Below are 15743 nucleotides of genomic sequence, written 5' to 3' on the forward strand. Positions count from 1 at the left end.
ATAAAAACAAATATCTCATGGACCTAATGCAGTGAACAGTTACCTCGTTCTTTTAATTGCTCAGGCTAAGGAGTCATACCTGAGTCTTCTGTCTCAGGCCTTACATCTTATATAACAAGCCTTACTGGCTTAATCTTCAAAATATGTAGCGAATTAAACGACTTCTCACAACCTCTGCGTCTACCACCTGACGGGGTTTGGGACATGCTACCCAAAAATATGGCACCTAGACATACTGAATACTTTAAACTGAAGGAATTTAAGAAAGAACATATGCAGGAATGTCTCTAACTTTCTTGCACCTTTCTGTTCTGAAGCAGGACGTAATACCCTCATGTGAGAGTTGCCCTGTCTATACCTGGAATAAAAGTAACATCTTTATCTGTGAAAACACAGGGACATAGAGACGAATATGAACATCAGGCCTTGCTGAGTTTCCCTCCGTTTATTACCCTTAGATCACAGTCTTTTAGCCCCATCACATTTTCCCACAATTCTCCATTCTTCTTCAAACCTACTGTAAACAACACTAAGGTTAACTATTTATTTGGGTCTTCATTTCTTTATGAAGTTTCTATGTTACGTAAAACTAATATTAATATTTATGCTTTTCTTTTGTTAATTTGTCTTTTGTTACAAGATCCCCAGCCAATGAGCCTAAAATGGGTAGAAGGAAAGGATATTTCTTACCCTACACACCCAGGTCCAAGCCATCATTATTTTATCTGAAATTTATCTTCCTAACTGATTTCTCTGCTTCCCCATTGTGCCTTTAGAGTTAGTTTTCCACAGAGCAGCTCGAGATACCTTTTCAGATCATTATATCCCATTGCTTAAAAACCTCTAACAGCTTCCTATTAGGCTTAGAATAAAGTACAAACGCGTTAATGTGAACTTGAGTGTTTTACGTATCTTATCTCACCTTTATGAGCTTCATGTCAGAATCCATCTCTCACCACTCTTCCTTCCCTGCTCCCTGATTTAAACAGTGTGGCATTTTTCTTATTCATTGAACCCACTGAGTTTGCTCTTGCCTCCTAGTCTGTACCCAGCTTTCTCTCTACCTGTAATCCTCTTCCTCCAGTTCATCACACAGATCATTTCTTCACTCTATTTAGGTCTTTCAGAAGTAACACTAAGGGAGGCTTTTCCAGACAATATTATGCAAATATAAATGGACATGTGGCAAATACTTTATTCGACTCATTAATGTTACTGAGAGTGTATTTGAGTAGCCAGGTATTTATAGGCAATTTAATAATGTTGTGTTAGTATAAGGTGGCAAGGTTAGATACAAACCTGTTAATGTCTCACAGGGTAATAAACTATAACTTTTGGTGTTATCTGTTCCACTGGAAAGGAAGTAGGGATTTGCATTCTTACTGGACAAAAATCTACAAGTTAATGTATAGATTCAGTATAGGACTTTTAAATCAGTAGTGAACAATGAAATGAACAAAGTACAATCCCCTAGTCCTTGGTTTGACACTGAAAGGACATGCCACTCACCTTTTTGCCTTGTTTCCAAAGTTTGGAATAATTTTCCTTTCAAAGTGAAATTATTTCTCATTCAGTAGTCCTATTGCAGGCAGCCTTTACTGCTTCCCCGTTACTGTACCTGTCAAGCTTACTCATGATTTCCTAACTGCCAAATTCAATGGATATTTTGAATTTTTAATTTTTTTTGCTATGACTTATACTGTTCCCTTGGGGCTTGTCAGCAGATAAAGAAATGACCTTCTGGGGACTGTGCAAAATATGGAATGCTTAATGAATTTGTGTGTTATTCTTGTGCAGGGGACACACCAGTCTTCTCTGTAGATTACAGTTTTAGTGTATATGCTGTTGAAGTGAGCACTTCTGAGTAATTTTGATTGTTTTACTTTTTATGTGAAATTTCACATTGTTTAAAATACCAGGTGGGGGCCAGGCATGGTGGCTCATGCCTGCAATCCCAGCACTTTGGGAGGCTGAGGCAAGTGGATTGCTTGAGCTCAGGAGTTTGAGACCAGCCTGGCCATGTGGCAAAACCTTGTCTCTATAAAAAATAGAAATATCAGCCAGGCGTGGTGGTGTATGCCTGTAGTCCCAGCTACTTGGGAGGCTGAGGTGGGAGGCACTTGAGCCTGGGAGGTGGAGGTTGAAGTGAGCTGAGATCATGCCACTGCACTCCAGCCTGGGTGACAGAGCAAGACCGTCTCAGAAAACAAACAAAAAATACCACATGGCCAAATGAAAGATGTCTGTGGTCTGAATTTGGGCCAAAAGCTGTAATCTTACAGTCTTTGATTATTTGTTAATACATGCTGAATTCCAAGAGGAGCTGATCAATCTCTTGGGATTTCACTTGGGTTCCATGGATTCCCAGAACAAAATGCAAATGCAAATGAGATATGATTGGGATTCTCTGCACACTATCTCCACTTTCATAAGTGCCTCTGAAGTTTAGTTTGAATTATATAATATCTCCTATCTTGCTGTACCTTAAAGGACTAACAGCAGCTACCTGACCCAGGATTAGCCAATCATATTTTTTCCAGAATTTGTAATTGGAACTATTGAGATGGTAGTCTTCTGCTGGTAGTTTGAAGAGAGGATATGTAAACTTGGTAGCTGTGTACTTAGAAGCAGAGAAAGCCTGTTTTCAGAGAGAAGAATGAAGCAGGTAAGTGTCATCTGGAAGGACAAGCAGAAGCACAATTGTGGGAACAGTTGCTTTCAGAGTCCTGATGGCATTCCAGCCCCTTGTCCTAGTGCGTTCTGGCTCAAGTGTTTGGCCTTTGGGACCTATGATACAGATATCCTATTTCCTTTTAATTAATTGCCTCTTAAAATTACTATTATTAAGCTAGTTTGCAAGGGTTTCTGCTAGTTGGAATAAAGGAACCTCAGTAGAGAGGAAAATAAGGCGCTTTGTGGTGGTGCTGCACAGGGTATCATTTTGCAGGGTATATACTGTGTGTTTTCTAAGTTGACTGGAGTCTGGGGTCAGGTGTAAGAAGTGTTACATAAACATTGGGTTCAAATGAGTCAGAATAAACTCAACTAAAAAAAATAAAAAAGACATACATGGACTTCAGAACAAATGTTTATTACTGCTTAATGGGGCCAAAGGGGCAACACAAAGCATTGAAAACATCACTGGCTCACAAAAACAGTCACCTTGTTATCTTCTCAGTTGCATTTGTTTATTTCACAAGGCTTCATTCACACATAAAAACAAGATACTAATCCAATTCTTGTTCATAACGATTATAAAAGTAAACATTTGTTGGGACAATGTACAATAAATTGCACTTTTTAGACAAGCATTACATTTACATTTATAGAGTGTACTATACATAATACATGGAATTATGGAAACATCTAATTGGTCATTGTTTATAGAGGAAGAGGCTGATCACTAACGTTTATTTTGTAGTTAATTAGTACTGTTCAGACTAATCAACTCCTTTATTCTAGAACCTGTTTTCATTAGAGATGCCATGGACAAAATAATGGAATTCATAAAAATAGACAATTCAGAATCTCTGCTACCTCCTCTGCAAGGGAAAGGTAGGAGTTAGAAAGAAAGGAAGTGGGGCTGACTGAGAAACTTTGTCCCTCATTTGAACAAAGGATCCATGCATTATGCAAAATACCAAAAATAGAGAAACTGATACAAAAGGCTTTTGGGACATCTTGGATCTGGGACCATCTCCAGCCTTATTCTTGTGCTTTCATGACACCAAAGTCTTTCGATGCATTTATATTCTCACAATTCAGTCCACATATTTTATCCCATATATAATATATAGTTATTAAAAGTTACACAGTTTAATGGAAAAGATTTTACGTTAACTAATTGCCAATGAAAAAGGAAAATAACTTAAAATGTTCACCTTCTACTCAATGATTCTTTTTTCTTAAGCTTTTCAGAATACCACTAATGACAAACCAGAGATGGAGGTAGGAAAAATGGGATATATTAATGAAATGTTTTTATAGCAGGCAGCAAAGTCAAGTGGAGATAAGCTTGACATATGTAGTCTTTTAGATGCAAACTGAGAAAGGAATGCCAGACAGCTGACTGCAGTCACTAAAATCTCCTATATGTCCACTTTTCTCATTACAACTCAAGATCAGAATCTCCTACTGAGGTGCAGCCAAGGTTGAAGTCATCATTTTGGTCACTTTTGAAAGATAAAGAATTTGCTAAGGTAAAGGGCTTTGCCTGTATTAAATGGAAGCCATTATGAGAGAGGAAGAATGTGTTGGGACAGTTCTAGTTCAGTGTGACTATCAGCATGGTGACTAGAAAGAGTTTTATATCTGGTTGTAGGAAACAGGCTGCAGAGCTGTGGTCTGGCCTTCTGGCTTTCATCATCATTTCTTGAAATCTCAATGTGTATTTGGTTGTGTGGTACCCAGGTAAACAAAAGAAGCAGAGATACTCTATATAAAATTCTTCCAATTAAACACACATACAAACCTAATAGTGTTCAAATCATACAACAGAATTTCTTCACTCTCTCATTTGTAATTGGAGCAAAGGAGTCAGTATTTTGGAGTGTTTTTAAGGGGCAAGTTATATAATATAACATCTTGCTAATCAAATAAAAGTGCTCTTTCCCAGAAGATAAACAAAACCAAGGCATTTAATTTTTTAAATTTTTTTTTTTCCCTTAAAGGGGCCCCCTAATCAGGCAGCTACCTAAGTGTTTGATGCAAAGGTTGGTGGAAGAGTTAGTAGACAGATTTTAGTGAAAGTAAAAGGCGGCTTAAACCCCTACATCAGTTACACGTGTGATTCTCCTTCTGGGTGACTGGCTGACTCCTTTAAAGATCTAACTCTGTCTCCTCTGCCCAAATCTGTATTGTTTTCTGTTGGTTTTCTCACTTCAGCTAGGAAATAAAGCAACTAGTTATTAACTGGAAAATATTTTAAGAAAATGGAGCAGGGGTTGGAGAAAAATAAATATTAATACACCCTAGGAAAAAAATGAAAGAAGATACATACTATTAAATATCCCCACATCCATACAAAGGTTGCTTTTCTACTTTACTCAGGACATTTCAGAAAGCCAATGAAGAAGAAAGTACTAATTTAACAGCTGGGAGAGGGGCAGAAGACACTGGTTGAATGGCATTCCTATTAGTGTTCCTGATAGGCACTCATAAATAAACAGAACATTAAGTAACTGAGAATTTCTTTGCATTAAATTATATGTAACTAAATATAACCAAATTTTGACATGGTTCAGGATGTGGGAAGCTAGCAAACATATGCACTGCAAAATCCAGCTTGGTTTCTTTCAGATTTAAAGACGTGTTTAGATTCTCAAGATATAAAAGCTGATGAACTGAATTATGAAGTTGAATTTCATTCATTTAATTTTTTCTACAGAATTTAATGAAAATAGAAATGATCAATTCTTAGATACTGCAAATATTAGATTTTCAGAGGAATGTTTTATACAGAGTGCATCCTAGGAAAGGATGAAAAACACGAGAATGTTTTGAAACTTTCCTGGATATTTGGCTGGTTAATCTCTTCTAAATGAAATTCAAGAGAAGAGATGCAATTCTCAAATATATCTCAAAATAAGTGAAATTAAAACTAGGAGTTACTTCATGCTGGGATGCATGAGTTTTCCAACAATAGACAGTGAAGGACATATTGTTTGGAATATTGCTATTATAACATATTGTATGAACAATCATATCACATACCAAATTCTGAATTTTCTTTGTTTCTAGTCTTTACTATTGCTACTGACTCAAAGGCATTGCAGTGAAGGAGAGTTTAGGCTTATGGTACCAACAGGCATACCCAAGTATGATATGGGGCTGGAGAATAAAAAAAAAAACAACTATGTATTGCCCTCATAATGTTTTGAAAGAGCTAAAAGAAAACTCAAAAGATGGACTTATCAAACTTTGAGAGGTATGTACCTGGTGATTTTTCGAGACGGAATTTTGCTTTTGTCGCCCAGGCTGGAGTGCAATGGCGTAATCTTGGCTCACTGCAACCTCTGCCTCCTGGGTTCAAGTGATTCTCCTGCCTCAACTTCCCGAGTAGCTGGGATTACAGGCGCCCACCACCACGCCCGGCTAATTTTTGTATTTTGTAGTAGAGATAGGGTTTCACCATGTTGGCCAGGCTGGTCTCAAACTCCTGACCTTAGGTGATCCACCCATCTCAGCCTCCCAAAGTGCTGGGATTACAGACGTGAGCCACCATGCCTGGCCAGGGGGGGATTTTTCTTTTTAAAAGGAAAGGGACTATGAAGTTGAACAAGGTCTTCAGATAAGGGATTGACCTAGAGCCATTATGTTTCTCCCTCACCTACTATTATTTAAAGAAAACTATGCACTTTAGGCATTCTGTGGAATGTACTTATTTTTGTAAATTGAAACAAGCTCTGCACAGAACCATGAAATTCACAACACAAAAGAGCATCTTTAATTTAGCTGGCCATTTGATAAGGCAACTGTACAGGGCTTCTTGGAATCAAAGCGTAAAGTACCAGTAAAGCTAACAGCCTATACTAAATGATTTACAAAAACAAGTGCCAAGATAACATTTTCTAGCTATTATATTTTACAAAAAAAAAAAAAAATAGCTTATCTAGACCACCATGTAGAGAATGTTAAAGCCAACAGACACTTGGAACGCTGGGTTATGTTCCTTCCTGTTAAGAAAATAAATTTTGTAATGAAAGATGTCAGAACAACAACAAAAGATTTATGTAAGAAAAGTATTATCTGATGAGTATAACATAACAATCACATCAGTTTTATGGGCTGTAGAGAATATAAACACAGGTAAAGGGGATTTCACTTTTTAGAACATAAAAGATCATTTTAGAGGAAAAGATCCACTGTGAGCAACTTGGTGCATCCTCCTGGGGTGTAGATGGCTCTTATTTGATTCTTCTAAGGGTGTGTTACTTTTAATTGCAAAATATGGCACAGATGAGAATCATTCTGGCACTACAGAGTTTAAGATTCTTTGCAAATAATATGTTCAACAATGAGGCCAATGATGAATATCAACAAATGTAGTTTGGTTGGTGTGAAAGGATCAGAGGCCTCCAAAATAGTTTATAAAATAAAAATAGTTTGCTCTTATCAAATAATTTCCTGGAAGGACTATTTTTATAGGCATGTTAAATATAATTGAAAAAATATTTCCACTAATTTTTAAACAATAGCTTTACCTTTCCATGAGAAAGGTTTTATATTCAATCAAAAATGTTACAAATGCATTTGTATCTCTTTATGGGTACAAAGGACACATTTTCAGGGAACTACAGAAATCAGAAAAAGTTGCCCAGCATTAAACTAAGATGATGTGAGTCTGACCTCTATTTCCCATTTCAGTACTATGTCCTTTAACAAAGTTACAGTATTGTTAGTGTTTCCTTAGCAAGCATGTATCAACGTTAAATGAAATACTCTGTCTCTGGTTCTATATTCACTCTGTTCAGCACAATGGCTGAACCTGGGGCTTTTTAGGCGTCTCTGGTAAAGGCTCCCTAAGTCTGTAAGGCGCAATATCCACCTTTAACTTTATAATTGCCAGAAGTCACATCTGTGTCCATACTTAGGCATACTTAGGAACTCACAAGTCCCATGTGGAGTTCTTAAAAGGATCTGTTAGAATACCACAGCCCAAATGATCCTAACCTACACTTATTAAAATCTCAGTTCCTTTTACCTAGTGTATAGTCTGAACAGCCCGTCTATTCTTGGCACTTCATTTCCAGATGTACCGAACAGAAAATGAATGTAAACCAATGATCGCTGATTGGTTCTTTCCTTTGGACAGGATTATCACACCCCTGGGAATCAGGCTCAGGAGGAAACCTGAGAGCGGTCATGCCTGGCCCCACAGTGTGTTTTATCAGAATAGATCCTGAAAACTTAAGATGTTTAGGTTTCAATTTTTTTTTCCTGTGACAAAGATCTTATCACTTCAACCTTGGAATAACAGATGTCTCCATTTTTATGTAAGATAAAAATAATTATGAATAATTAGTTCTAAATAAGGATTTAGTTCTGAATTACTTATTTCCAACTAAACATCAGGCAAACAAAATAGTATGTAATACTATGATGGATCTGAACATGGCCTTCCATGAAGCTGGAAAATAGGTATTTAACATAGAACAGGTCAGTTTAAATAACATCCCTTTGAAAAGTGTCATACAGAAAGAGTGAGAGCTACTGAAAGATTCTGGCTTGTTTTCTGGCCTCCTTGACTTTCCTTCAAAGGGACACCAGGAAGAATCCTCCCAGATTTCCATTGCTTTGAACATTGTGCTCTTGTGCTTGGGTAAGGCTGGAACTATGTGCTCTCCTTGGGTGGCTGGGTGACCGGTGCTGGCTGCAATGGCTGGGTGCCCGTGGCCGTTTTGATAGAGTTTAGGGTTTTGCTAAACCAAGAGTTTTTCGCAGCTTGGATTTCATTCATAAGGGCTCCTCTCTGATGTTCAAGTTCCTAATTAAAGCAAGAAAATCATCTGAGTTTGTTTTCTCTTTGCCAATAAATAAATAAAAGTGTACAGCTTTTTGGAGTCTCAAGGTATATACTGCCAATTTTCCTCCCACAAAACCCAGGAGAGATTGAATTGGCTTCTTAGTACAAGGATAAAGTTAAGAACTAAAAGATATATCAAAAATCTAGAATTTGTGCTTTCTTTCAACAGTGAAAGAAAACCTCATTTTATTCTTTTTTTTTTTGCTGCAAGTTAGGTCCAAATTTAGATTTAGGTTCAACCCGAGATAACAGGTTTAAAAACCACAAATAAATGTAAACATATGGATGAATTTTTACTGATAGTATAAGCATGAATGAATTCCAGTTCCAAAGAAATAGGCTTTGCCCTAAGAATGTCCAAGGTCAGAGCAGACACATGGTGGAAGCTGGCTGGTGTGGTGGAGGCTGGCAACATGGCAGCCATGGTGCTGGTAGGGATCACTGGGAAAATGAAATGAAGAGTCCATCAGAAGCCAGGACTATTTCTAATTGTATTATGCTCCAATATGGAGAAAGGTAATGGGGAAAGGGGTTTGACAAAATGAGCTAAAGATAAAAAGAAGCTCTAAAGGAAAGAACAGGTGTCAGCCAATGTGTGACTCTCAGGGTAGACACAGCAGAGGGGGTTTGGTTTTTCATTTTCAGGATCAGCCACTGAAGTGACCACATTCTGTGAGAAAGGATGTAAGCAAAAAATCTCAGGGTAAAAAAACCAAAAAGCATATGCTTAATTAAGTTCCCATAAGATATAATTTTAATTATTAAAATTTCATTTAAAATTATATATTTGTTTATATCAGCGTTAAGAATACATGATATAAAATGTGATTATGCAGGACACATTAGCAGACAGAAAATGTATTCATCATACAATTCTAACCTAGATAGGTATATTCTGAAGTACTAGAGTATCCTGGACCATTAATTGTTTATTCTTTCTTGTTGTTCTTTTATCAAATCACCAACCTGAATTTTACACTTGGCCTCCACCAACTGCAGTTTGGTTTGTGCCAGTTCCAGTTCCATCTCTCTCAGCTGCTTCTTAAGTGAGTCCTTCTCATCATCCGTTTCAATTCCCTGGTCCCCTCTGCTTGTGGCTGCTAGTTTCAAAGCACCCTCCTTGCTGAAAATGTCACTGCAGTGTTTGCATGCCATCATCTTACCCTAAAGTATCCAAAAGAGATAACCAACATCAAACTATTCCATAGGCTAAATCACTTTCTGAAACAATTTATGACTTTTTTAGATGCTGCTTATTGTCATGGATGCAGGCCCATTTCTGAAGGTTATTTTTCTTGTGCTGCAATCAAAATCATTAGTCAGCCCGAACCCAACTATCCAAGACGGGTGCTCCTTTTTCCTGAAGTATCTCTAGAATTACCCTAGAAATAGAAAGTATTGTAGCATCTCTTTGAAATCTGTTCTAGAAATTTTATGCTATCATTATTCTTACTAGATGCCAAGCCCCACACCAAATGCTTTACTTGTAGTATTTCACTTAATCCTAGAACAACTGTATAAGTAAGCACTATCATCCTCATTTCATAAAGAAAGAAACTGAAGAGTTTAAAGAACTTGCCTATAGTAGACTGAGGAAGGTCATCATGACTAACCTAAATCTACCCTTGCAACAAAGCACATGTCCTGTTGTTGAGTTTTAAGCAAAGAAGACCCCTATTGTTAAAAGTAACAAAAGTAACTCCAGCCGGGCGCGGTGGCTCATGCCTGTAATCCCAGCACTTTGGGAGGCCAAGGCAGGCAGATCACAAGGTCAGGAGATTGAGACCAGCCTGGCTAACACGGTGAAACCTCGTCTCTACTAAAAATACAAAAAAATTAACCAGGCGTGGTGGCACGTGCCTATAGTCCCAGCTACTCGGGAGGCTGAGGCAGGAGAATCGCTTGAACCCGGGAGGCGGAGCTTGCAGTGAGCCGAGATCGTGCCACTGCACTCCAGCCTGGGCGACAGAATGAGACTCCATCTCAAAAAAAAAAAAAAGTAACTCTACCACATGCCCGCATTGCCAGTCGGGCACACAGCACTGAACAACAGCAACTGTTTTCCAGACAATAGTGCTGTTGTTTTCTTAAAACTATTTTCAAACATAATTCAGTGCAGATAAAAGATATTACACGCTATTTCTACTTTGATGCCCTACTGCTACAACAAGCTCAGTGTGTCCATCACCGTGCCCATCCTTCTCTCTTCACACACACAAAAAGCAACTCTCCACTACACTTCTGTGCCACTGGGCATGTCTCCACCATTGGGGCCTGAAGACTTTGGATCATCTTTTCATTAGCTCCTCTTTCATCCCATGTCCAGCTGACCATTTTCTTCCTCTTGGGCCAGGTGCGGTGGCTCACGCCTGTAATACCAGAACTTTGGGAGGCTAAGGTGGGTGGATCACGAGGTCAAGAGAGCGAGACCATCCTGGCCAACATGGTGAAACCCTGTCTCTACTAAAAATACAAAAATTAGCTGGGCATGGTGGTGCGCACCTATAGTCCCAGCTACTCGGGAGGCTGAGGCAGGAGAATGGCGTGAACCCGGGAGGCGGAGCTTGCAGTGAGCTGAGATTGCGCCACTGCACTCCAGCCTGGCGAGAGAGCAAGACTCCGTCTCAAAAAATAAATAAATAAAAATAAAAATTTCTTCCTCTGACATGTCTGAGCTCTTGCCATTCCAGGCCAAATCCCTAGGGGGTCACCTTCTCAGTACTCACTGGCTTCCTTCTCATCCCATCCATAAACCACTCTTCGTATTCCTGTTCATTAATATTCATTAGACATGTAAAAACAAAACTTATCACTCACTTAAGAACCTCTGAGAATAATTAGCCCAATATAGGCATATTGTAAATATTTGTTGTGTATTTACTGTTGACTAAAAATGTTAAAGAGATAGCTTTTGATCTGAGTCTTAAATGATTAAAGGTTTACTGAGCTGGCTAAGTAATTTTATTAGGTTGAACCACATGAAGAAATAGATTGATCACATAAGAGGGAGGATGACATTTCAGCAAAGAGAACACCACCATGTGCAAAGACATAGCATCTTCAGATAACTTAAAAGAATTTAAAATGGCTTAAGCAGAAAGTGATTCAACAATGAGCGAGATGAGAGATCCCTGTGGCCAGGTCATAAAGGTCCTTAAATGCCATGTTGCTGAATTCTGATTTTATCCTACAGAAAATGTATTCATTTACTCTACCGAGCCTGGTGTTACATGTGAAAGACAGAGCAATGTTTGACAGAGCTGCAGTCTGGCAGACCTGCTAAAATGTGGTGGATACTGCTGATTCTCACCCAATATCCATTACTCCTTCTTCCTTACTAACAGACCCTGAGTTTGAGCTGGCAGTGTGTCTAGATAAAAAGGTGACACTCCCTAAATTCCCTCAAAGCTGCTATGTAAGCAGAAGTTTAGAGGGGAGCTTATAAGAAGGCTGCTTAGAAAGAGCTCACCCAGGGGAATGAGGCCTTTATATCCTGCATCTCCTTTTGGACTAAAATTCTGCCATAGAGTATGGGTGTGATGGTGGGAGCTCTAGTTGAAAGGATTGGTTTTGGGCTGGGCACGGTGGCTCATGCCTGTAATCTCAGCACTTTGGGAGGCCGAGGTGGGTGGAACATGAGGTCAGGAGTTCGAGACCAGCCTGGCCAACATGGTGAAACCATGTATTTTGTATTTTTCTACTAAAAATACAAACATTAGCTGGGCGTGGAGGCACACGCCTGTAATCCCAGGTACTTGGGAGGCTGAGGCAGGAGAATAGCTTGAACCTGGGAGGCAGAAGTTGCAGTGAGCCGAGATTGTGCCATTGCACTCCAGCCTGGGCGACAGGGCGAGACTCCGTCTCAAAAAAAAAAAAAAAAAAAGGATTGGTTTTTAGTTGACCTTGAGGATACAAGTCCACATGAAGATGTAGGTCACTAATGACTGATTAGCTTGGGTTACTAATGACACCAAGGATATACCTTTCTAGTCCTAGGCTGCTTTTATGTAAAATAATCAACACTTTTTATGTTTAAGCCAGTGCTATTTTGGGTTCCCTATATGTGGCCAATCTAATTCTGCATTGATACACAGAGTGATAGTCAAATATCACTTTATATTTGGGAACACTCATTCTGATTATAGTGTAAAGGATGAACTGGGGGGTGATCATGACAAAAGAAGGTTATTACAGGAAACTGAAAAAACCAAAAGCTATTTATCATACCAAATGAGACAGAAAGAAGCACTAGAGAAAGGGGAGGTAGTATAGTCTAACAGCTAATGTTATTGACTTCAGAGTGTGACTTCCAGGCTTAAATCCTGGTTCTACTAGCTGTGTAACCTTGATCAAATGAATTACCCGTTTGCGGCCTTATCATCAATAAAAAAGAAGATATACTGTATTTTTCTTTTTTTTTTTTTTTAATTTTGTACCAGGCTCTGACTGTCACCCAGGATGGAGTGCCATGGCATGCTCACAGTTCACTGCAGCTTCAGCTTCCTGGGCTGAAGTGATCCTCCCACTTCAGCCTCCTGAGGAGCTGGGACTACAGGTACATGCCACCACATCCAGCTAATTTTTGTATTTTTTGTAGAGATAGGGTTTCACCAAGGCGCCCAGTCCAGGAGTTTCACCAAGTTGAACTCCTGGACTCAAGTGATCCACCCACCTCAGCCTCCCCAAACTGTTGGAATGACAGGCGTGAGCCTAGTTGTCTTCTTTATTCTGGCTAAGACAAGTTTACATTCCTCTTCCTGAATGTCATGGCCTTTCATTAGCTAGTCTTACCTACTTAGCTAATATTTTCCTCTGTTCCTTAATACTTATTCTAATCACATCAGTCTCTGTAATGAGACACTGAAATACTCATTCCTATGTTTGGGTCTTCACTCACATCATTTCTTCTATAATGTTCTGTTTAAACACTTCTCTCTAACTAATTTCTGTCCACCCTGCTTTAGTCCAATCTCCATAAAGCCTTTTTTGGTCTATAGTTCTCATGATTTTGTTTTCTCTACAACACTGATTGTCAGTGTGATCCAACTTAGCACTTTGTTTTTTGTTTTTTTGAGATGGAATCTCACTCTGCTGCTCAGGCTGGAGTACAGTCTCGGCTTACTGCAACCTCCACCTCCTGGGTTCAAGTGATTCTCGTGCCTCAGCCTCCCGAGTAGCTGAGATTACAGGTGTGAGCCACTATGCCTGGCTAATTTTTGTTATTTTTAGTAGAGACAGGGTTTCACCATGATGGCCAGGCTGGTCTTGAACTCCTGACCTCAGGTGATCTGCTCGCCTCAGCCTCCTAAAGTACTGGGATTACAGGCGTGAGCCACTGCACCTGGCCCAACTTAGCTCCCTTGAACTGCTTCCTAAGTTCTTAATTTGCATGTGTACATAACTTGTCCTATAGGAAAATTTTAAGCTCCTTTTCATGTGTAATTTCTATAACAAAATGGCAGTCTAATAACTATGCACATAGTATATGCTCAATAAAACCTTTACTGAATAATCAGTATAAATTCTCATTTTGTTACTGCCATAAAGATTTCAGTTTAGCATTGAGAATATATGGACACAGAAGAGGGGAACAACACTCACCAGGGCCTGTTGTTGGGGGTGGGGACTGAGGGGAGGGAACTTAGAGGACAGGTTAATAGGCATGGCAAACCACCATGGCACATGTATACCTATGTAACAAACATGCACCTTCTGCACATGTATCCCTTTTTTTTTTTTTTTGGAAGAAATAAAAAAAAATTCACTTCAGGAGAGTTAACCCCTTTATGCCATGACACTTCATCAACTGAATCTTGGTCAGTATGCCTATAATGTACAAAGCGTGGTAAGTGCTAACTAGAAAGAAGTGCAAAAGTAGATCAGAAAGGGAAGACACAAACAACAAATTTTAGCACATCAGAGAGGGAGACCACCAAACTCTATACTCACTAAATCTCTCATTGATATTTTGTAACATGAGTAAGAAGAAAATACTTTTGGAATACAAGGTCTTGTATGTCAGGTACTAATCTAAGCACTTTATATACACTATGTACTTTATATTCATTATCTTATTTAACATTCAGAATGATTTTTTGAGGCAGGTAATGTTATCTCCATTTTATAGAACACAAAATGAAGCTTAGAAAGGTTAAATCACTTCAAGATTGTTAAATTATATGCTAAATTACTTACTACACATTTATTTACTAGTATGAAACCTGAACATATTCAAATAAGATGATGTCAGTTTTCTGTAACACTGATCCCAAAAGTTGACTATGACAACATTGCCTCTTAAGAATACCAGTCCATTGGTTTACTGTTGTTTCTATGGAATAAGCAATCTGTTTTTTTCAAATAGAGCATCAACATAATGCATTTTACCACCAGGGGGCAGCAAGTAAACAAATGCCACAGGTTTTCTTTACAAATAAACCTCTAAAAACTTAATGCAAGAATCAGTTACCCAACACATGTTTTTCCAGCTGAGTTCTATATTGCCCATGGTGTTTACTTATAAAGAGAGTGATGGGATGATCCTACTGAGTCCCATACTGAAGCCAGATCAATGCAGGCTCAGTCAGATGTGGGCTGCTGAGGGTTCTCAGGTTCACACCACCCAAGAAAGCTACATGGCTCATCTCAAGCTCTGGGGCTTCTTGTGACAATGTCAAATCCTAACTTCTTTCATGTTAGCTGCCTCTGACAGTACATATGATTAATGGGAGCATCATAACCTTTCAGCTGGTAGGGAAGACAATCACACCTGGTCAGAAGAGAGGTATCCTAGTCTCCATAATTCCTGTTAATAAATCCTTTAATACAAAATGGTGGTGTTCAGGGTTCTTTCAGGTACTTACAAGCCTGTGTGACTTTGAAATAAATTTTATCACAGGATGATTTCACTCCTTACCTTTACCGCTTCCAGCTCCTCCTTGCTGGCTGCTTGCTGTTTCTCCAGCCTGGTACTCAACTGCGAACAGATCTAAGGATGAGAAAAGAGCCTTTTACTAGAAAACAAAACAACTCTTGCAGCATGTACACATAACTACTTATCAATTCATATGTTACGCTAGCACATCTGATCCTAGAAGGAATTTTACAAATGAATAGCACTGCAAATGCCAGTCATTTCGGAAATGAGCAGCAGAAAGCTGGAGCGTTCCATATGTAAAGCACACTCTACCTTAATTAGTAGAAACATACAGGGAGTAGA

At 38.9% G+C, this 15743-nt stretch overlaps 1 protein-coding gene and 1 non-coding gene across 8 annotated transcripts in view; both read right to left on the bottom strand.

The window, feature by feature from the left end:
- Window positions 1–1752: 1752 nt before the first annotated feature.
- LOC115837740 lies at window positions 1753–1858 on the bottom strand. Its single transcript, XR_004032797.1, has one exon. It is a non-coding gene; the product is annotated as a U6 spliceosomal RNA (small nuclear RNA).
- Window positions 1859–3070: 1212 nt separating this feature from the next.
- RABGAP1L (RAB GTPase activating protein 1 like) overlaps window positions 3071–15743 on the bottom strand; it is an 856710-nt gene continuing 844037 nt past the window's right edge. For all 7 annotated transcript variants that reach the window (XM_030823945.1, XM_012511351.2, XM_030823947.1 and 4 more), the window contains 3 exons: window positions 15441–15512; window positions 9491–9688; window positions 3071–8485 (listed from right to left, as the gene is read on the bottom strand). In XM_030823945.1, the coding sequence (XP_030679805.1) occupies window positions 8333–8485; window positions 9491–9688; window positions 15441–15512 (423 nt within the window). In that variant the 3' untranslated portion in view covers window positions 3071–8332. The remainder of the gene's footprint in view (window positions 8486–9490; window positions 9689–15440; window positions 15513–15743) is intronic.

The sequence above is a fragment of the Nomascus leucogenys genome, chromosome 12 (assembly GCF_006542625.1).
Source record: "Nomascus leucogenys isolate Asia chromosome 12, Asia_NLE_v1, whole genome shotgun sequence".
NCBI lineage: Eukaryota > Metazoa > Chordata > Mammalia > Primates > Hylobatidae > Nomascus > Nomascus leucogenys.